The sequence below is a fragment of the Chlorocebus sabaeus genome, chromosome 7, assembly GCF_047675955.1.
Source record: "Chlorocebus sabaeus isolate Y175 chromosome 7, mChlSab1.0.hap1, whole genome shotgun sequence".
In the NCBI taxonomy this organism is placed as follows: Eukaryota; Metazoa; Chordata; class Mammalia; order Primates; family Cercopithecidae; genus Chlorocebus; species Chlorocebus sabaeus.
This window is the reverse complement of record NC_132910.1, coordinates 46,696,664-46,717,966: the sequence shown is the minus strand read 5'-3', so window position 1 is coordinate 46,717,966 and position 21,303 is coordinate 46,696,664. Positions and strand designations below refer to the sequence as shown.

Below are 21,303 nucleotides of genomic sequence, written 5' to 3'. Positions count from 1 at the left end.
ATATATAAGCATTCAACTCTAACTGCATCTTTGGGTCTTCATTTTCTTAGGCCATGTTAAAGTTATATAAAATAAATTTACACATTTTTCTCCTGTGATTTGTGTTACACCAATTTAATTCTTAGGCCCCGTCAAAAAATCCTAAAAGAGTTGAAGTAAAATATTGCCTAACCCACAGTACCATTCAGATGGATGTGTGTTTATGAGAAGAGAAACCACTATGCTGTTCCAAAGGATGAATGTAGTACTGCTATGAAAATGTCATTTTAATTACAGGAAAGATGCGTAAAATTTTTTTGATCCTCTGATTACTCTGAGGTTTAATTTCCTAGTCCAGATAATGGCTGTGTTGAATTGTATGCAATTGCCTTTCTTAAATCACAATAAAATGTTTTCTTCTTCTTATCTCTTTTTAAACTGCCTGAAAGACTTGATTAACAACATTTGAAATGCAAAAAAGAAATGGGGTACAATCACAGCATGTGCCAGTCATAAATAACTAATGAAGGCAGACTATATATAGTTGTATTATATAGACATTTAATGTACATGCAAATCTGCAAATCTCTTCCTATGTATATTATGCTTTCAGTATCCATAAATACAATGAATATGTTGTCCTTAGGAAGGATCAAACACAAGTAACTTAGTATTTAGGATTAAGGAAACGGATTTGGACTAGGGTCAGGAATATCGGGTCATAGGAGTATTTCGGTCACTAACTTATCTTCAGAGGGTCTTTTAACCAGGATTCTCTGAGCCCTTGCCTCCTCTGTAAATGAAGGGATCTTCAAAGACTTTTTCATCTCTGAAAGTTTCTGATTATTCATTTCTCATTAAAATCTCCAACAGAACAGTACATGTATCCTAGACCCCAAATATCAGCTTGCCAGTATGCTAGTAAGCAGTTTATACAGACAATTCCATGGCAGGGAATTTTGTAAACTTGAGCAGGTTAAGTTGCTTTTTGGAACACTAACTGAAACCCTACCTATCCACCATCTGCTTGTCCTTTACATAACCTCCTAAAATAACTTGTCCAAGCCTCATAGGTTGAACTCACCAGAACTCCACAGAAAACATGTATATCTAACCAGTATTTCATATTTAACGACTGTTTTATATATTTTTTGTTAATGCAATTTTTAGATTGCAAATATGCATCCATTAGAGAAAATTTGGAAAACAGAAAAGGTCACAGAAGAAAATGCCTATACCTATAATTCTGTCACCCAGAGACAGCATTTAAACAAAAATTATATGTATACTACTTGAATTGTCTTTCTTTCTTTTTTTTGAGACACAGTTTCACTCTGTCGCCCAGGCTGGGGTACAGTGGTGCAATTTTGGCTCCTGCAACCTCTGTCTCCTGAGTTCAAATGATCCTCCCTCCTCAGCCTCCCAAGTACCTGGGACTACAGGCATGTGCCACCGCACCTGGCTAATTTTTGCATTTTTTGTAGAGATGAAGTCTACTGTATTTCCCCAAGCTAGTCTCAAACTCCTAGACTCAAGCGATCTGCCCGTCTTGGTGTCTCAAAGTACTGGGATAATAGGCATGAGCCACTGCACCTGGCATAATGTATCCATAAACATTACTTTTATTTAAAACATACTGAAACATTCATGTATTATTTATTTATTTATTTATTTATTTGGAGACAGGGTCTCACTCTGTTGCCCAGGCTGGAATATAGTGATGTGATCATAGCACACTGCAGCCTCTACTCCTGGGCTCAAGGGATCCTTCTGCCTCAGCCTCCTGAGTAACTGGGTCTATATGCACATGCTGACATGACCTGCTAATTTTTTAAATTTTTGTGGAGCTAGGGGGTTGCTGTGTTGTCCAGGCTGGTCTTGAGCTCCTGGTCTCAAGCAATCCTCTCTTCTTGGCCTCCCGAAGTGCTTGGGTTACAAGCATGAGCCACTGCACCCAACCTCATGAATTATTCAATAGCCTTCTATGGGATCGCTTTTAATGGTTGTCCAGGAGTCAGTCACGTTAACATAGATGGCTGGCTTTGCCATTTTCTTGTTTTTGAACATTACAGTTGTTTCCAATTATTCCTCTTTATATGAACTAAAGTTGCTATAAAAAATATGTTTCTGTCTGTAAATATAACATTCATCATTATTCCCTATTGGATAGGTTTATAGAAAACAAAATGTTGGGCAAATGCTGTGCACATATAAGGTTTGTGTTACTTGAATGGCTAATACACTTCTTTAGTATCAGGAAGCAGATGCATATACTAGTTGTGTTATATTTTAACTACAAGGAAATAATTTTTATTAGAAATTGTTTAATTACAATATTGTATAGACTCACATTATTGAAGTATTAAAAATATATATCAAAGTATTTTCTAAAGAGAGATCTGCAGAATTGAAGAGTGTGCTGTGTTAGGGTGTAGGTTTTACAATCACATATGCTAACAGCTCCATCAGACATCATAATTGGCCTTTATACACAAAATAAGTGCTAATTTCAATATCAACTAATCGCCAAGTAACTCAAATAGCCAGTCAATTTGTTTATAACCCCAGTACTATAAGATTTTATTTTTTAGCCAGGCTCAGTGGTTTGTGCAAGTGAATAAAAATCCTTAAAAGGTTGTAAAGTTTACACATGCTTAAAAAATCAATCATCTTTTTTTTTTTAAGGCTAAATTATTTTATTCTGTTCCCATGCTATAGATTCACTTGCAGGCTTGTCATAGAGATGTAAACATTTATTATTTGAGACGAGCTGTCAAAAGTAATTTTGGAGTTTGACTAGGTAAGGAGATATGTATTTTTTTTTTTTTTTTTTTTTTTTTTTTTTTTTTTTTTTTTTTTTTTTGAGACGGAGTCTCTCTTCGTCGCCCAGGCTGGAGTGCAGTGGCGCAATCTCGGCTCACTGCAAGCTCCGCCTCCTGGGTTCACGCCATGGAGATATGTATATTTTTTAAGAACACTGGCCAAGTAAAAGAGAACCCATACAGTCCTATTTATTTTTCTGAGTAGGTGAGTAAATCTTTGCAAACATTTTTTTTCTCTGTCTATATACTAAAACTTTGGATAAAATGAGGTCGATGGTCTCTTCTGGCTTTGAAATTTTGGATTTTTATAAATGGTCACTTGGAAAATAACTTTTGTTTACATATTGTGTCTGTTTTGTGTGTCCGTGTGTGTTGTGCATGCACACATGTTTAATTCACTTTTTACTGTTTGCCTCCTTTCAGTCAATGGCGGCTGGTCCACCTGGACAGAGTGGTCTGTGTGTAATAGCCGCTGTGGACGAGGGTATCAGAAACGTACAAGGACTTGTACCAACCCGGCACCACTCAATGGGGGTGCCTTCTGTGAAGGGCAGAGTGTGCAGAAAATAGCCTGTACTACGTTATGCCCAGGTAAATAAACCAGTCCTCTCAATCCAAATATCTCCCATTATTCAAGAAATATGCTTTTAGAGAATAGATATAGAAACTTTATTCTTGATCTGAATGTGTGATAAACATTATTTAAATCCATCCTACTCACTGTTTGCATTACTGGGATATCAAGTGTTTTCCTCCAAAAGAATACTTCACTTTGTTACCAAAACATGCCAAATTGTATAAAACAGGAGATTAAACACTACTGGATGTAATCCCTTTATATTATTCAACACAACTGCTGGGACCAAGATTGCAGATTTTATAATTCAAGAGATTTGAATGGCACTGAAAGCCACACATTTTAGGAATAACAATCCTTGATCTTCAGAAAACCACAGAAATTAATTGAACTGAAATTTAGAAAATGTTTTAGATGGAAATATTTTACGTTTGGTGTCATTTTCTGGTAAAGGGCAAATATAACATTTGAAATGAATTATAAGGAAGGCAAAGATTTTTGGCACATGGAATAATGGATTCTGAAACTACAATGCAGTCAGTTCTTTGTTATCTGTAAATGTTGGTCATCTATTTTTTTGAGTTATTTGCAGTGGTACCTACAGCAAGATTGCATCTCTCCGCCTCTTAGCATCTTTCTGTACTATCTCATCTTGCTACCAGCTCTTATCCCTAGGTAAATCAAAGATAATATTTGCCAAAAGTAAAAACAAAACCCTTTAAAATGCCTCGTTATACAATATATTCCAAAGCTAAGCTAAAATTATTTTGAAATAATCCATAAATTTACTGCACTCATTGGAGTAGCTATTGTGTTTTCAGTTTTATTGTTCAGATACACAGCCTTCTTCTCCCTTTTGCCTAATTTTGTCGTGTTTATCCTTTAATCTTTATCTTTTAACCTTTCTCAGAGATGGGATAGAGAAATGAACTGGAGAGATATATATAATCTACACTTTACATTCCCAAATGTTGATTTCCAAATATCAAAACTGTCTTCCACAGTGAACCCTTTGAGAGCTTTTATTTATGAAACAAATTTTGATGCTTAGCTAGGCTTAAAATTTCAGATTTTATTTTATAGGTGCTGACTCCCACAATTAAAAAAGCACTGATCAATTTGAGTTGAAATAGAAATGCATGTGTCAGTGTTTTGGTAAACTGGGTTGGTGCAGGTCAAAGCAAATGTTTTTGCTCTAAGTAGTTGGGACTTGCGTATATAGCCAGTTCTGTATGACTGAAATATTAACGCTGTTCTCATTTTTCATGTGGGTATCTTTATAACCATATCCACATTATACATGATATATTTATATAGTAATTTGAATACGAAATCATGTAGATTTCTCAAACTACGTAGACTATTAAAATTGATATAATTATTATCAATATATAGATATAAAAGGTTAAGATGTTCAGTAAATAATGTTTAGCATTGTTTTACATTGAATCCTTGATCATCATAATTATGTATTTCAGGGAAAATTAATATTTTAAAACTCTTATTTCAATATTTTTATCCTATTTTTGTGAGAAACTTAAGCTGCATTTTAAAGTATGACTGAAATTTATCTTTTTCAAACTGAGATTTAAGTTGTGTACTTTTAAAATAGAGATATCTGAGTTATCTTTGAAGTTGCTGACAAGCCAGCCACCAAAATTAGGAAGAAAGTCAGTCAGTTCTAAATGACTGAATCACAACAAATATTAGGGCCTTACCTAAATTTTTAAAATAAAAATAGAAACAGAAACATCATCAAATAGTGGAATTATCAAACAATAAATGAAAACATAATAGTCTTTTCATGAAAGTATTACAGAAGGTTTCAGCAGAATCAAGCAGACCAAATGAAAAAAGTAAAATAAAAAGACAATATAAAATTTAGATGAGAGAGAAGAGATAAATAGATGTATACCAACTGGATGAATGAATGAATGGAAGGTTGGATAGATTTCTTCTCCACTGTACCAACCTCTTCTCTGAATTCCCACACGAGCTTACTTTCACTGTCCACATGGCCCTAGGAATGAAGGAATCTTGGATCCAAAGACAGACCTAATTTTCAATACAAAACCCAGAAGCTCCCCCATTAATAGGAAAAGGGAAACCATCATGGCCTACTTTTACATAGCTCCTGGTGACAACTTTGGATTTTGTGTGTCTCAGTCAGCCTCCCTTGACTTGGTCAGTAAGAAAACACTCACACACTCTATAGGAAAAGCTCACTGAACCCAAATGATATAGAACATGCAATGCCCAGCAATTGAAATGAATACAGTGCTTCTCAGTAGGGCATGCTTTTTCTTGTTTTGTTTTGTTGTATTATACTTGAGCTCTGCTCCATCCCTTAAGCAGCTGCCTCTCCCTCTGACTTGCTGCTGCATTTTTTCCATGGCAGTGGACGGCAGGTGGACGTCATGGAGCAAGTGGTCTACTTGTGGAACTGAGTGCACCCACTGGCGCAGGAGGGAGTGCACGGCGCCAGCCCCCAAGAATGGAGGCAAGGACTGTGACGGCCTCGTCTTGCAATCCAAGAACTGCACTGATGGGCTTTGCATGCAGAGTAAGTCAATTTAAGCAAACTGCAGACATTGAGGGGGCTGGAGATTGAACCATTTGGATTTTTTTAAGGAAACATTAGAAATAAAGAATTCTTTGAACAACAATAAAATGCAATAATATAGCAATATTCTAGCTCGCTCTCAAAATTGGAAAAAGCGAATTTTCCAGGAACCAGAATAAATATTAACTATGTCCAGCTAACAAATGGCATGCAGTATTCCTTTTTCATGAGCAAGGGGTGATTCAATCACTTTTATGGAAGGGAACCATTACTTGGTTTTATCAGAAAGCACAAAAGGGCACTCTAAACTCCTCATAGGGTCAAAACAAGACTTCTAAAATGTAAGCTGTTTATTCTTAATTCATGGCAGGTACCTAACCAAAATATCCATGGAGTGTAAAATATATGTAAAGATGAAAAATATTTCTGTAGGTAGATTTACCGACTTAGAACAAATGTTTAGTGAGAACATCTCCGCAACCTCTTGAAAATTCTGGGTTTGTATTAGAAATTATAATGTGGATATTATTTAGTTTATTTAAAGGAAATAAATATTAATAAAGCATACATTTTTAAAATGAGTGCCAAAGATTGGCTCAGGAATATAATGTGTGCTATAAGCTACATATTCTCCATTTTTTTCATGTCTTTGTTCCTTAGATTTTCTTAATTAAATGGTAGTTTGATTTCATACTTGCAAACTCTCACCCCTTTATTGAGGAGTCCTCAGATGTACACAGTTTACTATCTCTTTTCATGATCATAAATTGAGGTATTAAGAATTATTCTGAAATCATACCTATTCAGATTAATGGATCAAATGATGTGCTATCTTTGGATGTGAACTAACGGTGGTCTAGTGTTGACATTTCTCATAATACATTACACATTGCTAGCAGAATGCAAGCAGCTGAAGGTATTTGTGCAAAGGTATTTGTATTTGTCATTTAACAATAAAATATTTTGTTTTTACCACACTTACGAAATTCTGTTTACTTTTCAGTCTATACACACAGGAACCTTTAGAAAGATATCTTACTTAAAATACAAATAAATAATTATGTTGTTCACACAGAATAAAAATCCAGTAGGCCTCTTATTTTTATGTTCAGGGTACATTTGCATTCCTCGAGAACGGGCTGCTGCTGAGTGTGTAAAGCACAGTTTCTGGGTAATGATGTGGGGCCTGCCACTGTGCACCTCACAAGTTTGTACCAGAAATGCATAAATGAAAATTGGTTTTGCTAACCATTTATCCAGAGGTACAGTTTGTTTGGGTTGAGGATTAAAATAACAACATACCACATACAAGTTAGTCTTTTTAACATTTTCATCACTTAGTATTTTTCCTTTACTGTAGAACCAACTGATTCATATGATTGCAAAGTAGAAATAGTTGGACTTTTTCTCTCTTTCTGTCTTTCACATTCTTTCTCTCTCAATATAGTTTTTCAATATTGGGTGATTTAATACCTACTACTTGTATTGTGCATATTTACAAATCCTCAGAACAACCTCTTTAACAAGGAATACAATGCCACAAGACAGAACCTTTTTATTAGTCATAGAAAATGTCACATTTTAAATTATGACAAATACAAACATGATATATTCAAACTAAGACTTTCATGACATAGCAACCCCTTAGCTTCTAGATCATTTCTTAAGCATTCATAGAATTTTTTCCTTATGATTGGATATTTGCCAGTAATGATGGCCTGAAGTGTGTGTGTATAGACAGGGAAGAGGAATGAGGCTACAGGAGGGGTGTTTTTAGTTGTTCGTTTGTTTTTGTTTATTTTTTTATCACGTCTCCTGTTCGATGGAAACATTTTGCTGTTTGGGTTAAAATCATTCCATTTAAAGCTATTTATTTCTGCAGCTCTGATTTGCTATAGTGACAATCCCTACTAGGTCAATAAACTCTTTCATCTGCCCTCTTGTATCCACTCCAGTCAAACAAAGAATTGTAGTCTACATCACTATTGATTTCCTCAGTGATAAAACCACAGATATTCTGCACTGTGCATTTGTAGTATTTTACAGTGAAAGCTAAAGTTTCTGCTTACCACTTAGCCTGGTATTTCTGGAACAGTATACTGCCAAAGTCTTGCAAAGAAATAATATTGTTTGGCCATTATTTTGGAAAACAAAGGCTTCTAATAGTGATACTGCAAAGTTTGCAAAAGGGACAAGGTCAGTATTAAGAAAAAGAATGGGGGTAGAAAAGATAGCCAGAAAATGGCAATCAGCAATTAGGAATTATCATTTAATATTTATTTCCTTTGGGAGAATTAGTGTCTGGAATGCATTAATAAATAGTCTTTCAATGATATCACAATGTTATCTCAAAATAAAGCTAGTCTACTTTCAGTGAACCAGGTAAGAACTACATCTTCTGAATCTATTCAAAATTGTATACAAATAATTATGATATAAATGTAGGTGTACTGCTAGATAGGAGAAATTCAGAGTTCATAATGGATGTGAGTAGGATTCAGAGTTACCTAGATAATGTAGTATAGTATTTCTTCAAAAGCTAACTTGGTACTTAAGAGGAACACAATGTGAAATATACAGAAAATATTACTGTTGATGTTTATTTGTTAATTTGTTCAAAACAAATTCAGATACATTTCTTTGTTAAGCACTTAATACAAACACTTTTAAAAATATATTAAAATGTTGGATAAAATATTGCAAACTTAGTAGAGACATACATGTGCATGCAGAAAGAGAGAGAGAGAGAGGAGAAAAGAGGTCCAAAAGAAAGAAGATAGAGAAATCCTCAAATGCCAAAAATGAAGCTGCAACTCCAAGCTTGAGAGGCAACTGTGAATTGACACCAAAATAACCAGAAAGGGGGAACTGGATATGGACATGGGTCCCAGGGACTGGAAATTAGGGTTTCAGTTTTGGCACAGAGGCAGAAGCCCTGGCTTTGTAAGACCTAGACTTGGAAGTAAGAACCCTAAAGAAAGCTGAAACTCACAAATGCCTGACCTACACCATAAGAAAAAACTAGAACATTTTTGCCCACCAGCCAAGAGAAGACGTAGAAAAACGTGGTAGGAAAAAGGAAATGAAGACTTCATTTAAATAAAATCTCTAGTAAAACCATAACTTCACCCCAGCTCTGGTATGGAATCTAAGATACATTGCTAGAAGCAAAACACAAAATATGTATAATTAAGCTTCTAGGACACCAGCAGAGCAAACAGCAAGCTACTCTCTAGGTTTCCTTCCATAATGTAAGTTCATTAGTCTATGACAAACATAGGCCACACCTGTCAATAAGTTTACAATACAAAGTTTCCAATCACTCAAGAAAATTGTCTACTGTTAAGGGACAGTCAGCAATAATAAATGAGTTAGCATTTTACTAACATGAACTCATAGAGCAATCTGAAAAAAACTGTAGAGTAAATGTAAAAAGACAAACCATATTTTTAAAAGAAATATAAGCACAAATGAAATAACAATTTGTTAAAAAGACAGATTTGGAGAAAAAAACAAATGGAATGTCTAGAGAGGAAGGCATAATGATTGAAATTTAAAACTCATTGGAAGATGAAAAATCCGATCAGATACAGCTTCAGATAAAGCTGAAGAGAAAATTTGTAAACTGGAATGTAGATCTTGTGAAACTTCCCACAATACAGGGAAGTTTTGTGAATACATAAGTGAATATGTAAAAGGGAGAATAAAACTCATGGAGGATAGAATAAGAAAATCCAATATTTACTGCATAAAAGAGCAAAATCTGAAAGATTTTCAGGTAATCAAGATAGAGAGGATTTATTACTCATAAACCTTACTGAGTAAACTACTGAAAATGAAAAATAACAATTGGTTCCTTAAAATAAGATGAGACCAGTTGAGGAGCAGTTGAAAATAAGATGGAGCGAAATGGTAGACAACATTAACATGGAATATGGGAAGGTGCAAACTAAGTTAAAAATTTCCATTTTCCATGTATTGCTCAAGAAAATAATAGTAACAGTATTTACATTAGACTTCATTGATGTCACTGTTGAAGTTAAAATGTTAAGACTTGAGTACACACATAAAAATTGAATGCATAAATTCAAAATAAAAATTTTAAGGGTAGGAAATTGGCAAAAGGAAAACTAGTAAATGAATACAATAAGTGAGATGGTGGAAATAAAACTACATATATCAGGGATCATAATGTAAATGAATTAAACTCACCTGTAAAAGGAAATCCAAAATTATCGGAAAAAACTCAGTTTTATTCTGTTTATGAGTCACATACTTAAATAATAATTATAGGAAAAGATTGAAAGTTAAGAAATGGAACTTACAGTATTGTTCAGTATGTATGTATGTATGTATGTATGTATATATTTAGAGACGGAGTCTTGCTCTGTTGCCAGGCTGAAGTGCAGCCACGTGATTTTGGCTCACTGCAACCTCCGACTCCCTGGTTCAAGCGATTCTCCTGCTTCAGCCTCCTGCATAGCTGGGATTATAGGCACATGCCACCACACCCAGCTAATTTTTTATTTTTAGTAGAGACAGGGTTTTACCATGTTGGCCAGGATAGTCTAGATCTCCTGACCTAGTGATCCGCCCACCTCGGCCTCCCAAAGCTGGGATTACAGGCGTGAGCCACCGCGCCCGGTCTGTTCAGTATTTATTTTAACATGTCCAATTAATGGCTTTTACTATCTGATTGGGCTATTCTTTATTCAATTCCATTTTCCATTATGCCTAAGTAATATATATTAGAGATCATTTTTGACTCATAGTTTAAATATAGAGTTTTGTTTATCATGGGCTTTATAGTTTTTAGAATGTTTAATTTCAACTGAAAAATTAATCATCAGTTTTCTAAATTGTTTACCAGTTCGATAGTGTTCAGATAAGACATGTTAGAAATCTATTTCTTTCCTCACATTCAACACCAAGTGAAATTTTTCATAAAAAGACTTTGAAGGTTACTTATACAATTAATGAATACTTTAAAGATATAACAATGCTAAATGTCAAGCAAATATGTAGTCAAGTGGAAACTTTTGTACCTTGCTAATGGGAATAAAAATTTTTATGGGGAAGCAATTTTACAGTATAAGTCAAGAGTTTTAAAGTTATCATACCCTTTGACCCAATAATTCTACTTGAATGAATGAGTTTTAAGTAATTAGTATGAATATCTAAAAATATATACAATCAGCCGTCTGTATCAGTGAGTTACACATCTGTGGATTCAACCAAGAACAGGTCAAAAATATTTTTAAAAACAATAAAAAATAATACAACAATTAAAAATAAAACAAATTTTAAAATACAGTATAACAACTTATTTAACATTTAAATTGTATTAGGTATTATAACCAATCTAGAGATGGTTTAAAGTATACGTGAGGATGTGCATAGGTTACATGCAAATACTATGCCATTTTATATAAGGGACTTGAGCAATCTCAGAGTTTGGTGTTGGTGGCAGGAGGCGGTTCTGGAATCAATCCTTCTTGGATACTGAGAAACAGCTGTATACCACATATGTCTATATTCTTTGTTATTATTGTAAAAAATGCAAAACCCAAAAGTCTAATATTAGGATGATGGTTAAGTAACACATAGTACTTCCATTAAATGGAACATCATATAGCCACTAAAATATTTATAAGATTTAACATGGAAAAGCAGAATATGGATTTATATATGCATTTAGTGATAAGTGTGTAAAGGTATGCTTAGTAAAAGATGAATGAAATTTATGAATGTTCTGGGCTAATGAGATTACAAGTATTTTTTTTTCTTTTTCTATATGCTTTCTATTCTATACATTATTTATGCTTAGTATTCCGTTATGTTTATAATAATAAATGACATTTTTTAAAAAGAACCGATGAGGATAGGCCCCAGCATTGTCTTGGAAGCATGGCTCCCTGGATTTAAGAAGTAGCAATGTCACTGACTTTGGTCACGTTAATTCAAATTAGATTACCAAAAAAATATTTGCATAAAATATTTGTATAAAACCCTAGTTGTACAAAACCCTAGGGTGCAAGAATTAATTACAGCCAGTGAACCAAGTATTTTGAAGACATGGGGGATTTGGAACTGAATTATAGTTTTGCAATATTTCCCATTTGTCTATTTTATATATATATATCTGGCCTTGCGATCATAATTTAAATTCTTAGTCTGTGTGATAAGTTGGATTCATTATGTGATACTGTGTAATTTCATTTGTGAAATATGATCATGGTCTGTAAACAATTTCAGAAGCTCTATTAAATTTTTATACCACTTATACACAGTAGTTCATATTGTAAGTACTGTATAACATATATATGTATTACACTGGATACAATCTCACTGGCCTGAAAAAGTAGTTCCTACACTGGAGACAATTTGGTACCTTCAAATTAAGACCTTTACAAAATTGATGTTATTTCACCAGAATGCATTACTAAAGAGTATAGAAGCTATCAGAATCACTTAAGGTCCCAGAAATAACTTGGATATTTTGGATTTATAAGCACATAGTTAATTTTTTTCCAAACAACATTTTAAAAAGTGGAGTTCTTTGGTATACTAAATGACATGGATTGCATTGAATAAGAAAGGTAAGTGATGTGGCGTATTTGTCACTATTTTGTGCGTGTGTGTGTGTGTGTGTGTTTCAGTAAAACTTTATTTACAGAAATGAGTAGCAGGACCAATTTAGCCTGAGGGCCACAGCTTGCCAACCCCTGTTCCAGGCTGTCACAGCTCAAGGATATAGCTATTGTATTACGTTAATTTACTGAACTTAACAGGTTTATCGCCTAATTTTTAACTCATATGCCATACATTGACATATATTCATAGGAGGTGAAGGGTATTTATCAAAGATCCTATTATCTTTGCTTTTTTTTTCATTTAGTTCTTATTTTTAGATCTGTAATGATAGGTGCACATGCATGTAATGATAGTTCTCACATGCATGTATGTGTAGTGATGAAGTCTGGGCTTTCAATGTACCCAGCATCTGAATAGTGAACTGTGCTCAACACCTTTTTTTCTTTTTAATTATATTTTAAGTTCTAGGGTACATGTGCACAACGTGCAGGTTTGTTACATATGTATACATATGCCATGTTGGTGTGCTGCACCCATTAACTCATCATTTACTTTAGGTATATCTCCTAATGCTATCCCTCTCCCTACCCCCACCCCATGACAGGCCCTGTTGTGTGATGTTCACCACCCTGTGTCCAAGTGTTCTCATTGTTCAATTCCCACCTATGAGTGGGAATTCCCACATGCGGTGTTTGGTTTTTTGTCCTTGCGATAGTTTGCTGAGAATGATGGTTTCCAGCTTCATCCATGTCCCTACAAAGGACATGAACTCATCTTTTTTTATGGCTGCATAGTATTCCATGGTATATATGTGTCACATTTTCTTAATCCAGTCTATCATTGATGGACATTTGGATTGGTTCCAAGTCCTTGCTATTGTGAATAGTGCTGCAATAAACATACTTGTGCATGTGTCTTTAGAGCAGCATGATTTATAATCCTTTGGGGATATACCCAGTAATGAGATGGCTAGGTCAAATGGTATTTCTAGTTCTAGATCCTTGAGGAATCGCCACACTGTCTTCCACAATGGTTGAACTAGTTTACAGTCCCACCAACAGTGTAAAAGTGTTCCTATTTCTCCACATCCTCTCCAGCATCTGTTGCTTCCTGACTTTTTAATGATCGCCATTCTAACTGGTGTGAGATGATATCTCATTGTGGTTTTGATTTGCATTTCTCTGATGACCAGTGATGATGAGCATTTTTTCATGTGTCTGTTGGCTGCATAAATGTCTTATTTTGAGAAGTGTCTGTTCATATCCTTCACCCACTTTTTGATGGGGTTGTTTGTTTTTTTCTTGTAAGTTTGTCTGAGTTCTTTGTAGATTCTGGACATAAGCCCTTTGTCAGATGAGTAGATTGCAAAAATTTTCTCCCATTCTGCAGGTTGCCTGTTCACTCTGATGGTAGTTTCTTTTGCTGTGCAGAAGCTCTTTAGTTTAATTAGATCCCATTTGTCAATTTTGGCTTTTCTTGCCATTGCTTTTGGTGTTTATGAAGTCCTTGCCCATGCCTATGTCCTGAATGGCATTGCCTAGGTTTTCTTCTAGGGTTTTTATGGTTTCTGTCTAACATTTAAGTCTTTAATCCATCTTGAATTAATTTTTGTATAAGGTATAAGGAAGGGATCCAGTTTCAGCTTTCTACATATGGCTAGCCAGTTTTCCCAGCACCAGTTATTAAATAGGGAATCCTTTCCCCAGTTCTTGTTTTTGTCAGGTTTGTCAAAGATCAGTTGTTTGTAGATGTGTGGTATTATTTCTAAGGGCACTGTTCTGTTTCATTGGTCTATATCTCTGTTTTGTTACCAGTACCATGCTGTTTTGGTTACTGTAGCCTTGTAGTATAGTTTGAAGTCAGGTAGTGTGATGTCTCTAGCATTGTTCTTTTGACTTAGGATTGTCTTGGCAATGCGGGCTCTTTTTTGGTTCCATATGAACTTTAAAGTCATTTTTTCCAATTCTGTGAAGAAAGTCATTGGAAGCTTGATGGGGATGGCATTGAATCTATAAATTACCTTGGACAGTATGGCCATTTTCATGATACTGATTCTTCCTATCCATGAGCATGGAATGTGCTTCCATTTGTTTGTGTCCTCTTTTATTTTGTGGAGCAGTTGTTTGTAGTTCTCCTTGAAGAGGTCCTTCACATCCCTTGTAAGTTGGATTCCTAGGTATTTTATTCTTTTCGAAGCAACTCTGAATGGGAGTTCACTCATGATTTGGCTCACTGTTTGTCTGTTATTGGTGTATAAGAATGCTTGTGATTTTTGCACATTGATTTTGTATCCTGAGACTTGGCTGAAATTGCTTATCACCAATCCCACAGAAATACAAACTACCATCAGAGAATACTATAAACACCTCTACACAAATAAACTAGAAAATCTAGAAGAAATGGATAAATTCCTGGACACATACACCTTCCCAAGACCAAACCAGGAAGAAGCTGAATCCCTGAATAGACCAATAACAGGCTCGGAAATTGAGGCAATAATTAATAGCCTACCAACCAAAAAAACTCCAGGACCAGATGGATTCACAGCCAAATTCTACCAGAGTATAAGGAGGAGCTGGTACCATTCCTTCTGAAACTATTCCAATCAAAAGAAAAAGAGGGAATTCTCCCTAACTCATTTTATGAGGTCAGCATCCTCCTGATACCAAAGCCTGGCAGAGACACAACAAAAAAAGAGAATTTTAGACCAATATCCCTGATGAACATCGATGCAAAAATCCTCAGTAAAATACTGACAAACAGAATCCAGCAGCACATCAAAAAGCTTATCCACCATGATCGAGTGGGCTTCATCCCTGGGATGCAAGGCTGGTTCAACATTCGCAAATCAATAAACGTAATCCAGCGTATAAACAGAACCAAAGACAAAAACCCCATGATTATCTCAACAGATGCAGAAAAGGCCTTTGACAAAATTCAGCCCTTCATCCTAAAATCTCTCAATAAATTTGGTATTGATGGGATGTATCTCAAAATAATAAGAGCTATTTCTGACAAACCCCCAGCCAATATCATACTGAATGGGCAAAAACTGGAAGCATTCCCTTTGATAACTGGCACAAGACAGGGATGCCCTCTCTCACCACTCCTATTCAACATAGTGTTGGAAGTTCTGGCCAGGGCAACCAGGCAGCAGAAAGAAATAAAGAGTATTCAATCAGGAAAAGAAGAAGTCAAATTGTCCCTGTTTACAGATGACATGATTGAATATTTAGAAAACCCTATCGTCTCAACCCAAAATCTCCTTAAGCTGATAAGTGTTTGTCACTATTGAAAATAATTGAAAACATATGTCTGATCTAAAAAAACTTAGCATTAATAACAAATACCAGTTTTTACTTAATAATACTATAGAATCAGTATTGGAAGACCAATTGTACTATGTACACGTTAAAATATTTAGGTTTCTTTATATCATCCCTAAACTGATGTGAAAGCAGCCACCCCCCACATTTCACAATATATTTTTGAAATAGGCTTTACATTAAATGGTTATGACGAGAGAGAGAGACACAAAGAACAGGACACACAGAAAGATACAGAAGAAGCAGAAAGCACTTAAGAAAACTCAAAAAATGCTAATACAATAAGCATATTTACCTTTTAAGTTGAAATACAATTGTTTTACTAAGACCTGATAACTTAACTTTTATAATCTTTTTTTTTTCTTTTTTTTTTTTTTTTTTTTTTTAATGTGACAGAGCCTCACTCTGTTGCCCAGGCTGGAGTGCACTGGCGTGATTCTGGCTCACTGCAACCTTTACCTCCCGGGTTTAAGCAATTCTCCTGCCTCAGCCTCCCGAGTACCTGAGATTACAGGCATCTACCACCCTGCCCAGCTAATTTTTGTATTTTTAATAAAGATGGGGTTTCACCATGTTGGCCAGGCTGGTCTCGAACTCCTGACCTCAAGTGATCTGCCCACCTCGGCCTCCCAAAGTGCTGAGATTACAGGCCTAAGCCACCACAGCGGGCCTAACTTTTATAATCTTTATAATGAATTTTTAGTAAGATTTATTTGTCATGGATGGCATATAAAATGAATAGTTTAATCACTACTTACTTCTTCCTTTTGAAAATAGCAATTCAAATACTATATATATGGCCTGGTCCAGAAATGCAGATTTATCTATATATATTTATCAATATACTAGATTGGATTATTAAGTTACTGCAACTATTCCTATAGATTTTAGTTTTTATTCCCATTGTAAGTTTGGAGTTTCTCATATGGATTTGTAACAGTTCAAATCTGAACTTAGAATTACTCCTTGCTGAAGACGGTTCATGCCACAGTAGACAAATTTAAAATTGCAATTTACTAACAAGAACTGCCTAGACTTGTGTCTGCATCAGTGAACTTCCTGACTTTGGGAAATTAAAATGTTAGGCATTCTGCAAAGTTAGCACTTTCAACTCATTAAAAAATTTACACGTCACACAGCTCTTCTATTAATTCTCAGAAGTACAGAGGAAGTGGCAGAGCTCTCCATGGCTAAATTGTGGTGTGGACACACTGCATACCAGGGCCCCCAGAAGCCCAGGTGGATTGAATGTGGGGAAGTAATTTACCTTACAACTACTCATTTCTTGACTTTAGAATGATATGTTTATAACCGCCTGTGGTAGGCATTTGAGAAGGTGCTAGTCATTTCCCAGTGAAATTCTTGTCAACACAGCAGTTTGATAGGAAAGCATAATTGTGAGTGGTAGACAGTGAGAGCTTTTATCTATAGTTGGAAGAAGTTGATGTCATAGCTGTGTTTGTGTAGTTCTTGATATGTGTAGCGTCCCAGCTGGCAAATAAATATTCTGGACGTGGCCTGCCTGCCCTGTACAATGCTACACAGTGTCCGGTATAATAAGTGTGGTTTGCTTTTGCTTTTTTCCTTTCTGGTAAAACATTTTCCTGGTTTTGAAAGCAGGGATGTGGTTAGAAACTTTAGCCCACAGAAGCCTAATGAACACCTATGGAGCACCACACAGGTTAGAAAACAAATGCAAGGTCTTTAGATTCTAGCTGGAAAGGGAACTCTGAGGGGATCAAGAAAGGTGCCACCATGCCAGCAACTACAGCAAAGCATGGGCTCCTTCGAGATCACGGGGGTACAGGTCCAGGGCTGCAAGCTCAATTTTCTTCTTGCTAAAAATCTAGCAGATAGTTTCATGTATTCTAGAAGTCAGCCACCTTACATCAGGACTCTTCATCATTTTACTTTTTCTATCACGTGTCTTTACTACCATGGAGGGATTCTGGTATCATTGCTTTTGGATTTATAATTTGTTGTTCTTTTTAAAGAGGCATTGATGGGGATAGAGTCCATTATATAATATAACACTCATATGAAACATATATAATATATTTTATAATACAGTTTGCATAATATAATGTAGTTTATATGACACTCATATAAAACATATAATATAGTTTATATAACACTTATATAAAAACACTTGACTAGCTGATCTATGAATTTGATTTTAATGAACTTAGCCTAAATTTCAGGCATTTATGCTTCACCTACTGTGAATCATGAGATAAGACATTTACATCCTGGGATGTTAATTATCTACTATTCGTTTTCAGAAGGGTGTGGTTGGTCACTGTAAGGAACAGGGCTATGGACCAGCTTAGTGAGGTGTGGCCATTGTCCTCAGCAGGCTGGAGCAGTAAATTACCATGGCAATTTAGATAACTGACATCAGTGATAAGCAAATGTTCTTTTTAATTGTTGTTGTCATGTTCTAGGATTTATGTATTCATTTATTTGGAGTTCCTTAAGCCCTATCAATAAATAAACCCTCAGAAGAGTGGTAAATTATAACAAATGACCCTGGGTGTCTTTGACAGACCTGACCTTTGACATCATTAGTGCAGCCCTGATGGGTTTGCTAGATAAGAGCTGACTTTAAAGGATAAAAGAAAATTTGAACATGTTTATTTTGAATGGCCCTTGAGGTTTTAATAAGAATATTTGCATCAGAAAAAAAATGTAATTGGGGTGAAAAAATTGCCCATGTTTTGGCTTAGCGTAAAAAGTCACTGGCGAAAAAGAAGACCAAGCAGCCAGGTCAAGGAGAGGGGATTCTTCTAACACAGGAGTAGAAAATGAGGAACAATCTTATCAAGTAGCCTAGTGGACTTAGAGTAGATAAATATTACTAAAACTGACCAAGACCTTTGTGACCTGAAAATAGCTACTTTTATAGAATATGCTTAATGCTTTTATAAATGACATTATGTCAAATGCATAATTTGCATCTTAGCCACCCCCATAAGATATGAGTCCATCTTCTATTGTGCTTAATCCCCCGCAGTATCCTAAAATCTATTTACATGTATTATGGTCATAGAAGCAGCTCCTACTGAAATGTAATGAGTAAACCTCAAAGGCAAGCAGGACACCTCCTAAAACTCTATCTCCCTCCCTTTTGGCCAAGTATCTGATACTAATGTAAAGACAGGGTTTTAATGCCCAGACACCTACAAATAGACTTTGGAGGGCATAAAAATTACCATATCTTATATTGTAGTTTAAAGATATTTCAGATTTCATTTTAATTCTATTTGCTGTCCACCTAATACACTGATTTCAGGCCCTGGCATTAGTTGCTTCTGACTCCAGTCTACTGTGTCAGACATGACCAAGTTAAGACAAAATTGAATTGAGCTCAATTTAATTAATACTCAAAAGGTAGAAAAAATCCTTACAAACAAAACTTTCATTAATCCCTAATAATAGTTCTCTTTTGCAAAGGAAGAAACTGAGGCATAAAATTGAAACAGCCCTCCCAACACCCACAGATGAGTGCTGGAGCTAATGTATGAAGGCAGATCTGTCTCATTCTTAAGACTGTTCTCATGCAGGATCTTGGATGCCAGAAGCAAGTGGTTGTCAGCTTTTATTGCTTTAAAATGGGGTAAGGATGCCCTATTTAATAAAAGGTGTTGGCAAAACTGGCTAGCCATATGCAGAAAACGGAAACTGTACCCCTTCCTTACACCTTATACAAAAATTAACTCAAGATGGATTAAAGACTTAAATATAAGACCTAAAACCATAGAAACCCTAGAAGATAACCTAGGTAATACCATTCAGGACATAGGCATGAGCAAAGACTTCATGACATCAAAAGCAATGGCAACAGAAGCCAAAATTTACAAATGGGATCTAAATAAACTAAAGAGCTTCTGCACAGCAAAATAAACTACCATCAGAGTGAACAGGCAACCTACAGAATGGGAGAACATTTTTGCAATCTATCCATCTGACAAAGGGCTAATATCCATAATCTACAAGGAACTTAAAAACAAATTTATAAGAAAAAAACAACCCCATCAAAAGTGGGCAAATGATAAGAACAGACATTTCTCAAAAGAAGACATTTATGCAGACAACAAACATAAAAAAACTCATCAGCACTGGTCATTAAAGAAATGCATATCAAAACTACAATGAGATACCATCTCACACCACTTAGAATGGTGATCATTAAAAAGTCAGTAAACAGGCTGGGTACAGTAGCTCACATCTGTAATCACAGCACTTTGGGAGGCCAAGGCAGGTGGATCACGTGAGGTCAGGAGTTCAAGACCAGCCTGGCAACATGGTGAAACCCCATCTCTACTTAAAATACAAAAAATTAGTTTGACATGGTGGCAGATGCCGTAATCCCAGCTACTCAGGAGGCTGAGGCAGGAGAATCGCTTGAACCCAGGAGGCAGAGGTTGCAGTGAGCTGAGATCATGCCACTGCACTCTAGCCTGGGCAATGAGAGTGAAATTCCATCTCAAAAAAAAAAAAAAAAAAAAAAAAAAAAAGGTCAGGAACCAACAGATTCTGGGGAGGATGTAGAGAAATGGGAATGCTTTTACACTGTTGGTGGGAGTGTAAATTAGTTCAACCATTATGGAAGACAGTGTGGTGATTCCTCAAGGATCTAGAACAAGAAATACCATTTGACCCAGCAATCCTATTACTGGGTGTATACATAAAGGAGTGTAAATCATTCTATGATAAAGACACATGCACACGTATGTTTATTGCAGCACTGTTCACAATAACAAAGACTTGGAACCAATCCAAATGCCCATCAGTGATAGACTGCATAAGGAAAATGTGGCACATATACACCATGAAATACTATGCAGCCATAAAAAGGATGAGTTCATGTTTTTTTCAGATACATGAATGAAGCCGGAAACCATCATTCTCAGCAAACTAACTCAGAAACAGAAAACCAAACACTGCATGTTCTCACTCATAGGTGGAAGTTGAACAATGAGAACACATGAACACAGGGAGGGGAACATCAAACACTGGGGCCTGTCGGGAGGTCTGGGGCTAGGGGAGGGACAGCATTAGGAGAAATATCTAATGTAGATGCCGGGTTGATGGGTGCAGCAAACCACCATGGCATGTGTATACCTATGTAACAAACTTGCACATCCTGCACATATATCCCAGAACTTAAAGTGTAATAAACAACAACAACAACAGCAAAAAAATGGGATTTTCTTCTCACATGTAGAGCTCTTCCAATTATTGATGTTTATTCCCTTTTTCTACATGGCATCATTTTTGAGGGAAACGATGTTTCTCCTTTAAATATTTACTTACAGAGTTTTATGCCAAATGCAATGGATTATCATGTATTAACAGCTACATCATTCTAGCAAGGCTCTCCAGTTACCTTAGAGTGGAAATGCCAAGGTTTGGTACACCTCTTTGCTTGCCCCACACTTG

The 21,303-nt window shown here is 35.7% G+C and overlaps 1 protein-coding gene across 2 annotated transcripts in view; it reads left to right on the top strand.

Moving 5' to 3' along the window:
• Window positions 1-21,303, top strand: part of UNC5C (unc-5 netrin receptor C) — a 383,755-nt gene that overhangs the window by 305,220 nt on the left and 57,232 nt on the right. For both annotated transcript variants that reach the window (XM_007999311.3, XM_007999310.3), the window contains exons 6-7: window positions 3,225-3,392; window positions 5,777-5,941. In XM_007999311.3, coding sequence (XP_007997502.2) covers window positions 3,225-3,392; window positions 5,777-5,941 — 333 coding nt within the window. The remainder of the gene's footprint in view (window positions 1-3,224; window positions 3,393-5,776; window positions 5,942-21,303) is intronic.